The 16,810-nt window shown below is 35.1% G+C and overlaps 1 protein-coding gene across 1 annotated transcript in view; it reads left to right on the forward strand.

Moving 5' to 3' along the window:
• Positions 1–709: 709 nt before the first annotated feature.
• map1b (microtubule-associated protein 1B) overlaps positions 710–16,810 on the forward strand; it is a 51,815-nt gene continuing 35,714 nt past the window's right edge. The window contains exons 1-2 of the mRNA XM_088629132.1: positions 710–1,001; positions 10,691–10,792. Of these exons, the coding sequence (XP_088485258.1) occupies positions 821–1,001; positions 10,691–10,792 (283 nt within the window). The 5' untranslated portion in view covers positions 710–820. The remainder of the gene's footprint in view (positions 1,002–10,690; positions 10,793–16,810) is intronic.

Here is a 16,810-nt window from a genome sequence, read left to right on the forward strand (position 1 = left end):
ATGTTTAATTATTTTATAAAGTGCATTCCTTTCCCTTAGAGTTTTTCCGATTGATTTTTCTAACCATTCAGAATACTATTTATTAGCTTTTGTCTTACACACTCTTGGGATCTGTTTTGTGCTTCAAGGAGACTCTGTTTACATTTTTTTCCATCCATTCTTCACTGATTCCATACCTATCCTTCCCCACTTCACTTCTTATGTGATCTGCCTCATCCCTTCAAAGTCTGCTTTCCTGAAATTGTAAACATCTGATGTGGATGTGGACTTCGTAAGTACAGTTTCAAGGTATACTCCAAAGCACACTATATCACAGTTTCCTAATGGTTCTATCACTTCAGTTTACCCCAGTCTGTCTTGATTGTCTGAAAAGAGGAGATCAGTACAAGCTTTTCCTCTTATACTGTAGGTGGTCCGACAAATTGGGTAACAATGCAGTCATTAACCATGTCTACCACTTCTGTTACAGCTGCTGTTTTTCCTCTTCATTTACAGTGTATGACAATACCACAATATGCAATCCAATTTTGAAAATGATTATAAGGGAGAAAAGTAGATGTGTACAGTATATTTCAGTATTTGGGGGTTGAATACCCCTTTAGTTCTCTCATGTATTTGCTTCCGGGGGGTTTGATTCGCTGCAGATGACATCAGTTCTGAAAAAAAAAGCACCGTGGTTTCCAATGCATTCTCTCCTCCCTGGGTCCTAAGCATGACACAACGTCTGGGGTATAAAAAGAGCGAACCACTCCTTCCAAGCTTACTCCCCGTCTGGTGGTAGCTGTTCTGTTCTCGTATTCAGGAGGACAGGGGGCTGAGGATGGCGTCGTTAGTAGAAACGGCAGACACCGAGCCTACTTGTAGTGGCAATTTGATATCTTCTCCTTCATCTTCAAGCCTTTCTCACCGGTTTCTCGACAATAAATTCTATCTCCTGGTGGTTATCGGAGAAATTGTTAGCGAGGATCACCTGAGATGTGCCATTGCAGATATAGAAAGAGGTAAGAAGGGAGTGTGTGCAATTCAATATTTCATATACTAAAAAAAAAGTTAAAAAGTAAATAATTTTATTGCGTGTTGCTAAAGACACAACAACCTAAATGGCAGATTCGCCTCAAAAAATGGTTTTTAAATTATATTTAGAGGTTATTTCTGCTTTTTAGATAATTTCAGTGTAACCTTGAACAAACCTCTGCTGTGCATCTAATAAAATTTTCAGTATATAGTTCTGTTTGGATCCGTTTGCAGTTTATGCGATTGACTTTTCTTTTAAATATCGTTATTATTTCATTGTTTATCTTTGTATTGTTAAAACTGCTGCACAGCCCCTCCCTTTCGGTAACTGTAAATCTGCGGGTGCCGCAAATCAAACAGATGGCATCAGCCTATAGTGCATTCTTTCCAGTTAGGTGATGTGCAACTAGCAGCTATTATATCAAAAATGAAATTGAATAGACTTTCAAATAAATTAAAACTGCGTGAATCATCCCAGTACATGTTGCGAATGACGACTCTAACTTGATGCTGCGCATTCATGATTCAGCATTTTGTTTCTAGTATTCTGTCGCTAAGTATTTTACGAAATTCGTGTTGAATAAGCTCTTTGTCGCATTACCTACTGGAACTACCTTTCAAGATTGCGTTATTGTTCATTTCACATTACGTTTGTTTTCTATGTGTTTTATACGCTGAGGGATTTAATTCTAAGAACTATTTTTATCATAACAGACAAACATGATTAATTTGGTCACGTTTTTCATTATTTTTTTCTAAAATGAAATTCTGAAAATCTATTCTAATTAGAATGTAAAATATGTCCCAGGGGTATTTCAAATGCATGGGTATTGGGCATTTTTATACATTTCATAATGTAAAGCTGTACTGTAAATACTCATTCACCTTTGTTGCAGATAAACTGAGTCTGAACAGTGTTTCAGTGGTTATTGTGTTACGCATTTGTGTTTTTGAGCTGCACTTAAGGTACTTGAATAAAGGAACACTGTTCAATATGATGCAAAAAAATAAAAGATGAACTCTTAAGATTAGAAGGTGATTGAAACATACAGCTGCGCCTGCCTCACACGGTGAAATACTTCATCATTCATTCATCCCCTGCATTTCGGCTTGTCTCCGATACCGGCATGTGGGCGTGGTTCAGTCCGCAGTGCGGTCCCTACGGAAACTCACTGAGGACTTTCTTCCGCCACAGGGCGTTCCACAGACAGGCAGGGCATGTCTCCTTGACACCTTGACAGCGCTAGAAGCTTTAGTTTGACAGTATTCCTGAATAACAAAATGCAATTTGCGCCGTCATAAATAAAAAGAAGACAAAGAAAACACGACTGCTTGGAAAAAAAAGCAATAGAAATATAACCAGACGTACTGTGCTGGGAGTCTGGGACAGTATGCAGCTAGGTTAGATACCACTTAATGACTCACCTATAGCAAAAGGTTTACTTCTTTATTGCTCTGTGTAGGCTATGCAGTCATAGACTGCTCAAACACAGCATAAATTCCAGAAAGGACATTATTACTTATTTATCTGGATGACTCTTTTATTCACAGTGACCTACATTTGCATCCATAGGAGAAGTACAGTACCTCGCTCAAGGATACAACAGTAGTATCTCACTTGAGATTTGAGCCCACTACCCTTCAATTATAATTCCACAGCCCTAACCTGCAGTCTGTCTACTGCTGTTTGGCTGTAGATATACTGTAATATCGATTTTAAAATTCAGATGGGCTGTTGTTTAACAAAATATAAATGATCGGTAAGATGCAAGAACACTGCAGAATTGTTTTAAGAATAATTTTAATTAGATGCATACTGTAGCTTATGGTTCTTAAATTTTCTCAGATTTTTAAAATGAGAGTTTTAATAATAGAGACCCAGCAAAAAAATTACTGTACATAATTAAAGACCAGTATGGTTTCCAAAAGTTAATGCTGTAAAAATGTATCCAACAACTGCAGTATATCTACAACAGTAAATTAAAATGAAACTATTTTTCACAGCAGATTACTAAATGTCTGATTCACCTCTGATAAAAACTAAAGACTACAATTTTTTTTTAATTCAACTGATTACAATATATTCATTTTCCAGGCTATATAAATGTATCAATATATAAATGTACCAGGAATTAATTTTTTATATGCTTGTCATAATTAAATACGTGGACATAATTTAGGAAAATGAGTCATTGCAGTATACTTTTAGAAACAGATGTGTATCAGCATTTCTTTTTCAAAAATCCAGTTCATTGAAATCTGTGATATATCAGAAAACATGGCATGTTTTAGATGAAGAAGTCTGATATTTTACTATTGCATTCCTCAACACTGTATTTAATAACAAAAGATGACTCATCTTTTCTTTGTATGCCATTGAACCTGATTAAGAAACAAACCTACATTTTAAGTGGCAGATCTAATGCAGCCTTTTGAATGAGTTGAATTAGGGCTTGAGTTAAGTTGATGGCATTCTTGACACAGTGCTGGTAACTGAATCAACAACATCTGTGGTGGCTTTCTAGTGTTTTTTTTCTGAAATATTAACATTTAGGACTAATTAAAATGTCACCAAAGTACATAAAATATATTTTACATTTATATAAAAATAAGGTTGTTAATATTATATGTTCTAAAGACCTTTTCATGTACTGTATGCCCTATTGTTGATTCTGGATAACCCCCCCTAATGGCCAGAATTTGGAATTTTGAGGACATTGTCAAAACATTGTTTTGCTACTGCACAAAGAGACACTTGTTGTTATAGTCATTCTTTTCATAGTTGTTTTATGAATCAAATGACCTTTCCTATTGTACACACACTCCCAAAAACATTTCATTTGATTAATATATTATTTTCCTAAAAGTCTCCTGTCATTAACCAAACACAACTTCTTTTGCAAAACTTTGATGTTACTGCATTTGTAGCATAGTGGCATAGTCTTGTTTTCAAAAATGGAAAACTAGTTCTATTACTGGTATTGTTAGAGATAAACACACCTTCATATGATTTGGACTTACCAGTTTTTTTAGTTTTTATTTTAATCAACACTTATGACAATATATTTACATCCTAATCAAAATGGTGGTTTCTTTTACCTGGTGAAAGAAAATAGAGCTTTTGTAGAAAACATAAACCATGTCCATTTTACTGCAGAGTAATCTTGTCACATCTTAAAAGCCAAGCAAGGCTGAGTTTGGTCAGTATCTTGTCACTGGCAGTACCTGTATGAAAGACCTCCAAGGAAATCCAGGTTGCTTTTGCATGTGGTGTCCGTGGGCCAGTAGGTGGCGTTCTTGTCTCTGGCCAATAATTTCAAAACCAACACTTCCGTATGTTGACCAGGGACACTAGACCATTGGAGCTGGGTGACAGAGATGTTAAACCAAGGACCTGTCTTTTCGGACATTAATAATCTTATGACACCTTGCCCAAGTATCTGTCTTACTTATATTTTTGCATGAATTTTTAAAAACTCCAGTTCAGGCTCTAGTTCGCAGCTGCTACTGTGTTTCTTTGGGAAGCCCATATTGTATTCCTCGCTCTCCAGGTTTCTTATGTCACCTTCCAGGACACAACAATAAGGGAGCGAGGAAGAAGGTGTAACAGTACAAAAGGAAGTAGAGGTACACCAACACCCAAGTGGTGTGAAGTGAATGAGTTAAGGGCAGATTCAAATTGTTTCATTATCCATAGCGATAACAGCTGATGGGGAATATGTGAACGCTCATAGAACAAGTGAAAAGGCTGAATCCGGGTCGGACATTAAGGTTCTCAGGTGATCAGTATGGGAAATCCTTATGTTACAGTCTGGTAAGATATGGCCAGCGTGACAGAGGGAAACCTCTCTACATGCCAACATGCTCTTTTTTTCTATACATCAAATAAATGGAAAACTCAAGTTCAGCAAAAATATTTTTTGTCTTCCGCTGTATTTCTTGAGCTGCTTCCTGCCTCAACTTTAAACTTCGGCTCTTTAGTTTATCTCTTTGCCTTCCTCCCTTGGCACAGAGAGCTGTTCTCTCTGCGTTTAGGGCTCTGGATGATTCGTCAGATCTCTGGATCTCTCTCTCTCTCTCTCTCGCTCTCTCTCTTTCTCTCTCTCTCTGGGCTTCCTCGCTGGGCTCCAGTGTGGGGTCTCACTTGTACTCCACTCTCCTAACGCACACTTCTGCTATAAAGGGAACTCATGTTCAAATAGAGAGGAGTGCAGCTGTCCAGTATAAGGATCGTAAGTAGCGACAGCTGCCTCCTGTCAGATGGTAAATTGTCTGACTGCCTGTCAAACCTTGGTATTTAATTCTGCACTGAACTTGATGCCTTTGTCAAGGTTTGAGGCAGAGGGGGACATTTTATATAAATACATTTTAAATTAATATTTGCAGCATAAAAGTCTTGGCTTTGGGTGCTTTTTCAGTATGATCTGGATTAAATCAAAACCCCTGCCAGTAACAAATAAACTACGTAATGGAAATCAACAAAACACATTTAGTTAGCAATATGCGATTGGCAGGTGGCTAAGTTATTTCATGTGGATTTGTGTCAGAATACTGATAGCGAGCAGAACAGCCTGGTTTGTTACAAAAAGTGCATTTTAAATACATTACAATATGCAGTAATTGAATTTGCATTTTATTTGTGCAATTATGCTTCGAAGGGGAAGAGGAAGATCATTCTTGTGTTTCAGGCTAAAATTGTGCGTTAACCTTTAATGCATTTAACAGAAGGTCAAAATGGTGGATAATAAAGTTAAAGTGTTGGCAGCATCAGTATAAATAGCCATGCATGCAGATACATGCAATATAGTTAAGAACCATTTTAACCTGGTAAAAGTGAATCATTGAACACAGTTAAAGACAAAACTAATCGTTCCTCCTGCACAACGTATGTGAAACAAGGAGTCTGCAGCATAACAAATATCACAATGACATTATTTTGTTAATCGTTTTGACAATCCAAAACAATTTTAGAGACAGAAACTTGAATGATGAATCTGATATCACATATGAGCAAAAGTCTTTCTCAATCTGAGTTAATCTATGGCCTCCTTGGTCACAGTTATAGAATGCAATCAATTTCTGTAATTCTGTAATAATTTTTTTTTTATATCTGTTCAGTAATTTCATGATGGAGCTACTGTGATTTATAGCTCAGTCCTGTGGGAAAAAACTGAGTTTTGTTACTCATCAGAGCAGAGCTTATTGTTTAATAATAATTTGTGCATATTTATTATATAGTTATTTTCATTCCAATTGATCTTGGAATACTTTAAGTATATGAGGAGACCCACTTGATCCATCAGTTGAAGTGCAGCATCCATCTGGGTGACATGCAGCAGCCATTATGTGCCCAGCAGTCCCACTACATATCAAATCAGGTGGAAGATTGAGACACTGTATCTCCAATTAAATTAAGGGGCCATTTTCATGAGAGCAAGATAACACAAGCCAAAGTGTAATTTGTGCGGAATACTAGAGTTAACTCTTTCAAAAAGTGCTGTGGGATCTTTAATGACCTGTAGACAAGGCATTGGTTTAACAGGACATTCTGTAGCTCTGAAGCATTGCTTCTTTTTGGTAAATTCTGGTCCAGAAGGAAGATTGCCACACCTACTGCCCCTAACTCCACTTGTAGTACAAAACTCATTTTCCATGGAGCTCTCCCAAACCAATACTGGCCATACTGTAAGCCTAGAATTTTAACTGGCCACTCCAAAAATTAGTCTTTCTGGATTTGTCTATGCTTTCCTTGGTCTCCCAGATCTGTCTAGGTTCCTGGTAATCTTTTGTAGTTCCCAATAATTACTGTAAGTATATTCTGCTACCAAACATTTCTGTCACATTTGTATGGGTAAAGACATTTGAACATTTTCATTCTTTCCTTTAGTTTTGTCTTTCTGAATATATTCAGTGTAACTACACAGGGTTAGTAAACAATTTAGACAAATGTTGATATGTTAATGATTACCAATGGCCAATATTTGTAGATCTGTATATTTGTAATAATGGACAATATCTGCTTTTTGCAATGTCGTTTTTAATGAAATTTCTAAAACTGCGCTGCATTGTTTTTTGGTGTATTTTCTTCACTTCCGTTTAAGATTTTAACCTTGGTCTGTTTGTACTGCGTATTTAGTTTTTTTAAAGCTTAAGCAGGGAGGGAACCTTCTTCCTTATGTGTTGATTTTTATTGCACATTCTTAATACAAGTATGATATGAAAAGGTGTATCTCACTTGTGGTCTTGGCACTGTGGCACTGAATCATCTAAAATAAATGTTATTTAAATCCTGCCTCATCCACAACATCTACAGCAAGGCACAACTCTTGTCAGCAGGGTATGGCATAATGGATACTTCATCCTGGCTCTTGACTAGTGTTTTCCACTGATTGATTCTCTGTTAGATTGAGCAGCTGCTGAAGCATATAAATACTCAGAAAATACGTCTTTAGGATATTTCAAAGGTAAAGGAAGAAATACAAAAAAGACTGGACTGTTAATAAACTACCAAAGGAAGCTCAGAAGCCATTTTCAGTATTGATGCTATTTATACAGTATTTGTCAATATTATATTCTTTATGCCCAATGTAGTAACACTGCTACAGTAGTAATATGAGTACCAACCTACAGTAACTAAGTTGTTCAGGTACACCACCCAGAGTTAATAATGATTTTTGCCAGATGGCATACTTTGCAAATATTGTATAAAGTAGAATCATAATTAGGACCTTTGCCATTTGAAGTTCATTTACACAGAATAACTTTTACACACTTGATATTAATGCACGCCTTAAAGAAATTAGTTCAGTATCTAGCTTAAGAATACATCCAGGTTGCTTTTTGACATTATTAAAATTAGTTTTTGGCTGATAACCTTATCTTTGATCAGCTTTATGTGGAACACCTGCTTTTACAATGACAAATTGACAAATTGTACAAATATGTTTCCTGCCATCTGTTTCTGTAAGGAATGACCAAAACCATGAAGAGTCTAGGCTTTTGATTGACAAGTCTAGATTTCCTCCCCTATTTTAGAAAATACAGAGCAGCCAGTCTTTCATTTTGCTCGAGATTTGTATGTACAACATCACATTCTGTACTAACGCTGTACTGTACATCATTTACACAAACCTCTTAGTATAAGAGCTGGGCAGCCATAACTGCTTTCCTTTGTTAGGATCATCAAAGGAGAGGCATGTCCCTAACAAAGTATACAGAACTTGCATTGCTGCTGGAGACCTTCAGAATCAAGTTCTTTTGTCATAATTCCTTACCAGGTGCATTCCATCTCTCAGCAGCTACTGCTTCAGATAATGCAATAGCATTATCTAAATTTCTAGTCCTCAAAGAGCTGCAGTGCTGGAAGATTTAATTAGTATTTTTATATTCAGTGCTTAACCTCTGGAAGAAAAGTAGTCTGTTTATAAAGAGGAAGTATTTAATTTTGTTATGTTCTATATATTTATTTAATACAAAATTAAATTAAAATACTCTATTCAAAAACTAAAATACTACAGAATCAGGAATCGACATATTTTTGTAAAAAGATGGCCAAAATAGGAAAGATATACAGAGACTCTTGGTAACCAAGATGCAGCAGACAATTAGAACTTGTTTAAAAAACAATTCAACTGTTATCTGGATTTTCTGTATTCCGTATACCCCCCTTCTCCTTGGATTTTGGATTTCTGTTTCATTTTTATGTATGTGAAAGGGGAATATTGTAAGGCTCAACATAACTACAACAAAGTAATGAAGACATTTATACTTTTGTGGATTTTTATTGAACACCTACAGTATTATTCTACTTGTAATTAAGTAGAATTATAGCTGTGTGATAATTATATTTGTAATTGCAGTTCCTAATGAAAGTTCAGGAGAGCAGACAGACCTTACCTGATTACATATTAATACAAGCTCCCCTCCTCCATCCTATCTCAGTGTTCTTCACCTTTCTGCCCCTTCTGCAGCAGCTCCTACTGTACAGTGTTAAGGGCATCTCATCCTATAATGAGGTTTTATTCCCTCAGCCAAATTTGTACCTCTAGTAGTTCCCCTCATTAAGTCAAGTACCTTAGGGTTTGACTAAAGCTGTTGAACATTGCAGTATGTACAGTATTGCAAAAGTACTAAATACGCATAAAGGTTTGTGCCTGTCTTTGTCACACGCAGGAGGTAGGTGGTATCTGTTATTTCTTGACTGTCTGCTTGTGAAAGCTGAGCCACTCTTCTCAGTGTGTATTATACCAGAAATACCAATACCATGTCTCCAAAATCATAAGCAATAATTTGATATCTATATCTTTAATTGATATTGCTGGATTATGTTTAACTGATGAAGGACTGCAGAATGAACAGTAAAACCGTATTTTGGTTCCATAAGAGCCATAAAAGCCATCATTCCTTTTGTATTTTAAAGGATAGTTTATTAAAAAAATAATCAAAACAACTCCCTGAGTGAAAGAACCAAAGTGCTGTCTATTTGATATGTCTTGTTTAACATGCAGTCTGTGGTACCAGTATAGTGCAGGGATTATCCAGTGACTCATGTAGTTGTTTTCTGAAAACTGAAACAATTGCCAACATACAAAGACATTTTCCTGAAGCTCACAGATTGTAGGTTGCATGATGGCCAGAATTGTAAAATATTTATATAGACATGGATTTGGGTGAATATTAAATTGAAGGCTATATTTTTGTGGTTTTAAAGAAAATGATGACTAAAACAAGTTGTGGCTCAATGAATGGTCTACAAAGAGAAGACAAGATGTAAGTCAGCATGGAAAGATGAAAGACATAAATCAATGTGAAAAAGTAAATTGTAAATCAAAGATCTGTTTTTTGTAGTGCAGGAGGTAATGTATATCAGCTTAATAATAAAGCCAAAAATGTGTTTACCATCTGAGTAACCAATGCATCCAAAAACATCCATTAGAGAATGCAAAATACTGTACCATTTTCAGTCCTGATGTGTTAGATTTTATCAAAATTCATTTTGATTTTAAAAATTGAATGAATACCAAACAATTCTGCTTCCTTGTTAATCCCCAGCCATCAATATATTTTAAAATGTTTTCATTAAGGGGACAGGCTCTTTAACTTGGGAAGGGAAATAGTAAAATAGATGTTTTAAATTAGCTTATGTAGAACATTTGTTTATTTATTTGAGAGAGATGAATACTTGAAATGATTCCTTTTTACCAGAGGATTTTGGGTACCCCATAAATCTGAATTTGTTCTTCCCTTATTTGTAAAAATATGAATAACTTAATTACAGTAACACATATTGTACCATTTGCTTTTAAATAATTACAAAGGACGTTATTAGCTATTGACATCTCAAAATTGTCTTGCAGTCTCTGCTACAGAATCACATACAGTACAGTTCTTTCTGGCTTTCTGTTATCATAGATGATAAAATACTATTTTTTTACAAAACACATTTGGAAAATATTTTTTTTTTCTTCAACTACCATGCGTAGGAAAGGTTGAGATAGGGAAGGTGACATTGTGCCTATCAAAATAAAATATGTGTGTCTGAAATGAATTCATCATTGATTCCCAAATATTGAATCTGTTTCCGTTGCCATTTAATCACCACATGGTGGATAAATTGCATGACACGTAATTTCTTCTGTATCTCACTGAGTTGGTGTGGTGTGTGTTTGTTTTACAGGAATCCGCTCATGGGACACCAATCTCATTGAGTGCAATTTAGATCAAGAACTCAAGCTCTTCGTTTCACGTCACTCTGCAAGGTTTTCACCTGATGTCAGAGGTAAGTGTAAGAAAAAGATTTAATACTTTAAAATTCAATAATCAACAATTCATTTGTCTCTTTATATAATTGCTTTGAAGAATGGTAATAATGCTGTCTTATTCGTCCCTTTATCTCTGCCAGATGGCACATTTCAGATATGTAATGCATTTATTAGACAGCAGTGCAATGTTTTTCTTTGCAGATTTCTGTCCTTGTATAATGTAATTAGATGTCTGGTGCATATCTCCTTCCAGGATAGTCAATATGTCTATATGTATGCACAGATGTACTTTTAATTAATTATATTAAGAATTATAGACTCATATTAAGCTGAATTCAGTTATTTTCTGGTTTTAGATGTTAAGTGATTGGATAAAGTGTTTTGGATTTTATGTTTTTTTATTGAAATGGCAGTAAATATATTTAAACTCGAAAGGCAGGCGGTAACAAAAAGTAATACAGTATTTCTTAAAACATTTTTTAACCATTTACTGTATTTTTTGATTTTTGCAAGATCAAAAGTCCCAACCCACTGAGATCACAAGTTTCAGATACATTTGCTCTTTCTTACTACTGTACATTCATAACCTAAACAATTTACATTTTTTACTTCTGCCAGCCAGGAGCAGAAATTGTTGACAATTTAGTTGATAAATGTTCAGTAGTCAGAAAGTGGTCAGATCAGGTTGTTAGGTAAATTGTAAGGAATCTGCTAAGACTGGTCATCAGTCCGATGAGAACTGGTAATCAGGGTCTAGTATGTCCCTGACATCTAAGATGTAGAGGTGTTACATCTTTGGCAGTTCTGCATCCTAGTTACAGTGGGTGGGTTTTGTGCACTGTACCAATGTATTTATTGTTCCGTCATTTGTTTTTTTCATTATAACCACATATGACTTTGCCCTGCCATTAGTTTTTGTGGAAAAGTTCAATTTAAAGTAAAAACTAGAAAAATAAATAATGGGGAGTAAAATAAATGGATTTGAAATTGTAGAACACTTTTAAGGGAAAGATTTTCTTTTCAATTTGGCTTGTAAATTGTGTCTACATTTAAAAACAAATCAGGTCTCAATTTTGGAATTTAGTCACCTCACTCACATATGTTTTCTGTGTTGAATACAGGTTGAATACTTGTAAAAAAAAGCTATTGCTCTGGATGATTAGAAGCAGGTGCTACATCATCCTTGTAGAGATACTGTGTGGGCAGTTCTATGATTTTGCTATTTCTTACATTTTCCTATCATTTGGAAAAAAGTTTGAGGATTTTCTGAACAGTATTAGCCATCTTGAAATCTCTTTGACACCCATCGTCACAGGGGATAGGTGACTTTTAGAACCACCAATCAAATTAACAGCAGTACTTGACATTTATTTTTCTGTTTCAGATATGACATTTTGTGACTTTGAATGTAAATCCCAGAAACAATGACGAATCATTAATGAGACCTATACAGAAGTCATTTCAAGAGTCAGACAAGATTTTACTTAGGATAAAACCCTATACCCATGAGGAAAATAACTAATTGGCTGACCACTGTTGACGGGCTTGCCTTTAACACAATTGAACTGATTTTGTGAATTTCTAATTTACCTGTTACGTTCATTTGAGCTAATCATAATGTATGTATAATCTTACAGACACATCTAGAATGGGTCAATTGAATAGACTTTTACATTGCTATACCATGAAAATCAATATTCATATTTTAATAAACTCTGTTTAGGCCAGTCTATTATTAAATCCTGATTAGACAGCTGTTTCAAGTGTTGTGCATCTGTCTTGTTCTTGACGTATACTGGGTACTGTAGGTTCAAAGGGACAACAATTCACAGTTTAGATACACTTCATAAAAACTCACAGGATTGTGATGTTGGAAACATATTTAAAATAAATCTCAATCAATTATCTGTATATCTAAGTGCTTCAATATCAGCATCTGGCTCATTTGTTTTGAAACGATCTGTGTGACTGAATATTAGCATAGTTTTTTATGTCTTAAAAGGAGAGGAGTTCATATAGGTGAAGGTAGAAACTGGCTTTTTGACCATAATTTATTATATCTGTATAATATGATATCTCTGAGATCTCTTTACTCATGAAGCCTTTCAACATTGGCTTTATCCAGTAATAGAGTTATTTGTTCAAACTTTACTTTTCCTAAGCAGATTTGGAAGAGGACTATGCTGTTTATTAATTTAATAGTTTCTAATTTAGCTGATTTTCTGGGATTAACAATCAGTTTCTTTTAATCTTATTTATAGTTGTTTAAAAAAAATGCAGAAAATATATTGATATTTCTAAGTAAAATATTTTACATGGAAAATATGTATTCCCTGAAATAAAAAGGTTTTGTGTAGAGTAAATTGTACAGATGAACACTCTGTTGAGCTTTGATTGTTCTTTTAATCTGGAGGTTTCCATCATCAGAATATCAGAAAGGTCACAAAGGTTCTGTTTCTCTATAATACTATATAGGCAGTTCTGGTTGTGCTGCAATCATAAAAACTCTGATGTGGGGGAACATGCACTCTCCATACATACTTCTGAAGGGAACATGCAGAGTCCATACATAATTCTGAAGTTGAAAGTAAACCCAGAACAGTGGCAGAAATACAAATCACTATGCTTCTATTCCACTAACTTGAAGTACAAAACTAGAAGTATTAGTTATGTGATTTAAGTGTGATTTCATTATATTAAGTACACTGGCTCCCCTGCAACACAGAAGTGGATGAAGATGTTAGAAAATGGATGGATGGAAATATACCATTGTACGTACCTCTTGATTCCAGATTTATCTGTATGTTATTTTGTATGATTCCTTACTGTTTTAGTAAAGGCCAGAAATGTAGTGTAATAATAAATGTAATACATAGTATTTGCAAGGCTCAATAATCTTATTTGTTAAGGTAAACTATGAAAATTATTAAACAATAAAAGGAAGTATAATTGCTGCTTCATAAAGATATAGACTGAGCTATTTGCAATACTGCATTGGGTAAACAGGGTATTGCTTTTAGGAATACAAGGGAAAATCTAAGAAGTCTAATTTGTCTAATTTGTGAGGTCATTCTATGAACTGTAAATAAAAAAATGTGGGAGCTGCTATTTCTGCATGAATTTTAAGTTCCTAACAGAAATCCTCTAAAATCCTCGCTTTTCCTTGCTGTGGTGTGTGTGTGAGTGTGTTTCACTCTTTTTTTAAACATTTCATTAGGGATTTTTGGTTGGCTGCCTTTGTCCTTGAAGACTCCCCAGTGAAAACAGTTGCCTTGCGACGTACCGCAGAGGAGCAGCTCTGTAATTAGAGCAGGAGTCTGTTTGCCTTTGTCTGAAACTGGCTGACTCTGCAGCAAGACAGACCAAAATTATTGTTCTGATGATACATAGATACACTGTGTTTAATGTTAGGATTTTTTTTTAATTCTAACACTACTCAGTAAATGCTATATTTGTGGATGTCAGTGTACAGTACATCTGTTGTCTGTATCAAAGCAAAGAACAAGTTGTGTAAACAGAAAAGCCATAATCCGCCAGTTCTGACAGGGGTTGTGACTTAAGCCTGAGGGTAACAAAGACGTTTTTTTGTTCAAATAAAAAGTACCCATACCAGCTATTTTCCTGTTGGGTACCATTGAACACATCTGGTCATGTCCATTTTATCAATTCATTTCTTAGCTAAACCCTGAATTTCGGTGTAGATTTTTTCTTAATGTCACAGCTACAATATCTTGTATGATAGTGCAAAAAGTGCTCCTTATACATGTCTGTATACTATTGATCTGCTTCTGAAACAGCATAAATGCAACATTATCAAGGTTATGGTTTCCATTAAACACATTTTTAAAGGATCTTCTGACAACACTTTAATAAGAAATTAAAAGAAAACGTGATTGTTCTTGAAAACGTGATCAGTATGTTCAGTCAGATTTTATTATGAATGGATATGCTGTTGAAGTTGTGATTGATGAATAGGAAGAGTGTTATAATACCTATAGATGCCACTATATTTTCTGTCCCATGTCTGGGATAGTCTTCAAGGAATAAATACATCTAAAAGCACCTTCAAGACCTTGGCCCTCAAAGACTGGCAGTGTACATCCTATTTCTAAGTGAACATGTTAACATACATCCTAATCTATTGTCCTTTTCCCAAATTCTAACCTTAGATGTCTCATTTAGAGAATAGAAATAGATATTCAGAAACCAAAAAAAAACATTAAATACAAGATCCTAGTAGAATGGAAGTAGAATGTGCATTAAAGGTGAGTTGTGAGTGTCTCTTTTGATTACGCATTTTTGCAATGTATCTTTCACAATAAAGCCTTTCTTTGTGCATTCAATGATGTACAGTTACTCATACACTTGCCAGTGGGCAGCAGACATTTTTTATAAGGGGTTATAAAAACCCTTTTATGCACCAATACAATGTGCATTAAAGTGTTGGACAAAAAAATAAAAATCTGTGATCAGCTGTCTTGGCAGCACAATTTTCAAGGTCAGTTGAAAATCAGGATGTTTGCCAAAACTAATTTTGTCAAGAAATTGAAAGAGTTAACCTCAAACAGCCCTATTTAGGGAGGACATGGAACATTTTTTTTAACATTGCTAGAGTAATCGTTCACTTAAGTGACACAAAGATAAGTAGTGTTGCTGTGCCATGGGACTAGGATAATCACAGCCTGTCATACTGTACAGTGGCATGTCAGTACTATCTACAGTATCTTAAAGCTTCAGAGTTAATAACTTCAAAGCCAGAGAGAACAGGAAACAGACGCAGGAATCTTTACATGGTTAATCCTGAGAAGAAAAGTCCACATTTTCTTATGGTATTGTAACAGGTATGTAACAGGTGGCTTAGTCAGAGAGCTTTCGTTGAAATGAAAGAGCTCAGGGCACATGCCAGCCAGTTGACCACATCCTAATGGCACCTGAAGTGTACATTGAGCTGAAGCATTTAGCCTCCCAAAGGAAAGCTGGCATTTATCCGTGACTCTAGGGAGTTCTCCAGGCATGTCTAACAGATGATGCAACTGCTCCAACATGAGAAGGTCTCCTTGCTGGACACATTGTGTCAATTGAATCCTACCATTAGAAGCAAGAAACATTTTTTTTTCTGTAAACCCAATTCTTAATACTTTGTTTCTGAAGGGATCAATGAGTAATTTAATACACGTTTATTGAATTGTATCTGGTATTAACTGTGCTCTTTATTTGGAAAACAGTATATCTTAATAAAAATATGTTATATAAACACATTATCATTCTAAAAAGCTTATAATCTTAAGCTGTGACACATACTGTATACTGTAATGAAAGCAAATGTGTCACAATGTGATCCCCCAATACAAAATGTGGAAGCATTAATCAAAGCTCGTGACCTTGTCCATTAGACAACTGCATAACACACACACACATAAAGGCATTGATTGAAATACATTCAATCATTAAAGTCATTGCATTTATGAGCAAATATTTCTAAAGGGAAAGAAATAAGAACATTGTTTTTTCAACTCTAAAATATAGGTAGAAATAACTTTAATAACAGCACAAGTTGTTTCTTTTGCATAGCAAGTCATCATTGCCAGGCAATTTGCACAAGAGTCCAGTTTAACTGATTATGTTTCCTTTTCTGGTTCTGCTCCATGACAGTTAGCACTATCTGTTACAATGTCAGAGGTCACATACAATTTATAACCTTTTTGGAATATGCTGTGATAAATGACTAGCCTTATACTTATCTTGGGGCTTTTCAACAATCTAAACAGTTAAAAAACGTAACACTTCATTGACAAATGAGTGATAAAGCTTAATGTTTTCTTAAATATTGCCCTAAATAATTTACTTTGTAAGCCGTTAGTTTTGTGTTTAAAATCACTATTTTTTGTTAAAGTAGTGGTTTACTTACTGTTTAGGACGCTCATTAAATGTGCAATATGGGATTACTCAGAATAAATACACATTTTAGGAGTCCAAAGGTATGGAATCACCTAGTGTGGTTTGACTCATCCCCCCCAAAATTGTAATGCAACCAC

The sequence above is a fragment of the Lepisosteus platostomus genome, chromosome 4 (genome assembly GCF_059453375.1).
Source record: "Lepisosteus platostomus isolate fLepPlt1 chromosome 4, fLepPlt1.hap1, whole genome shotgun sequence".
In the NCBI taxonomy this organism is placed as follows: domain Eukaryota; kingdom Metazoa; phylum Chordata; class Actinopteri; order Semionotiformes; family Lepisosteidae; genus Lepisosteus; species Lepisosteus platostomus.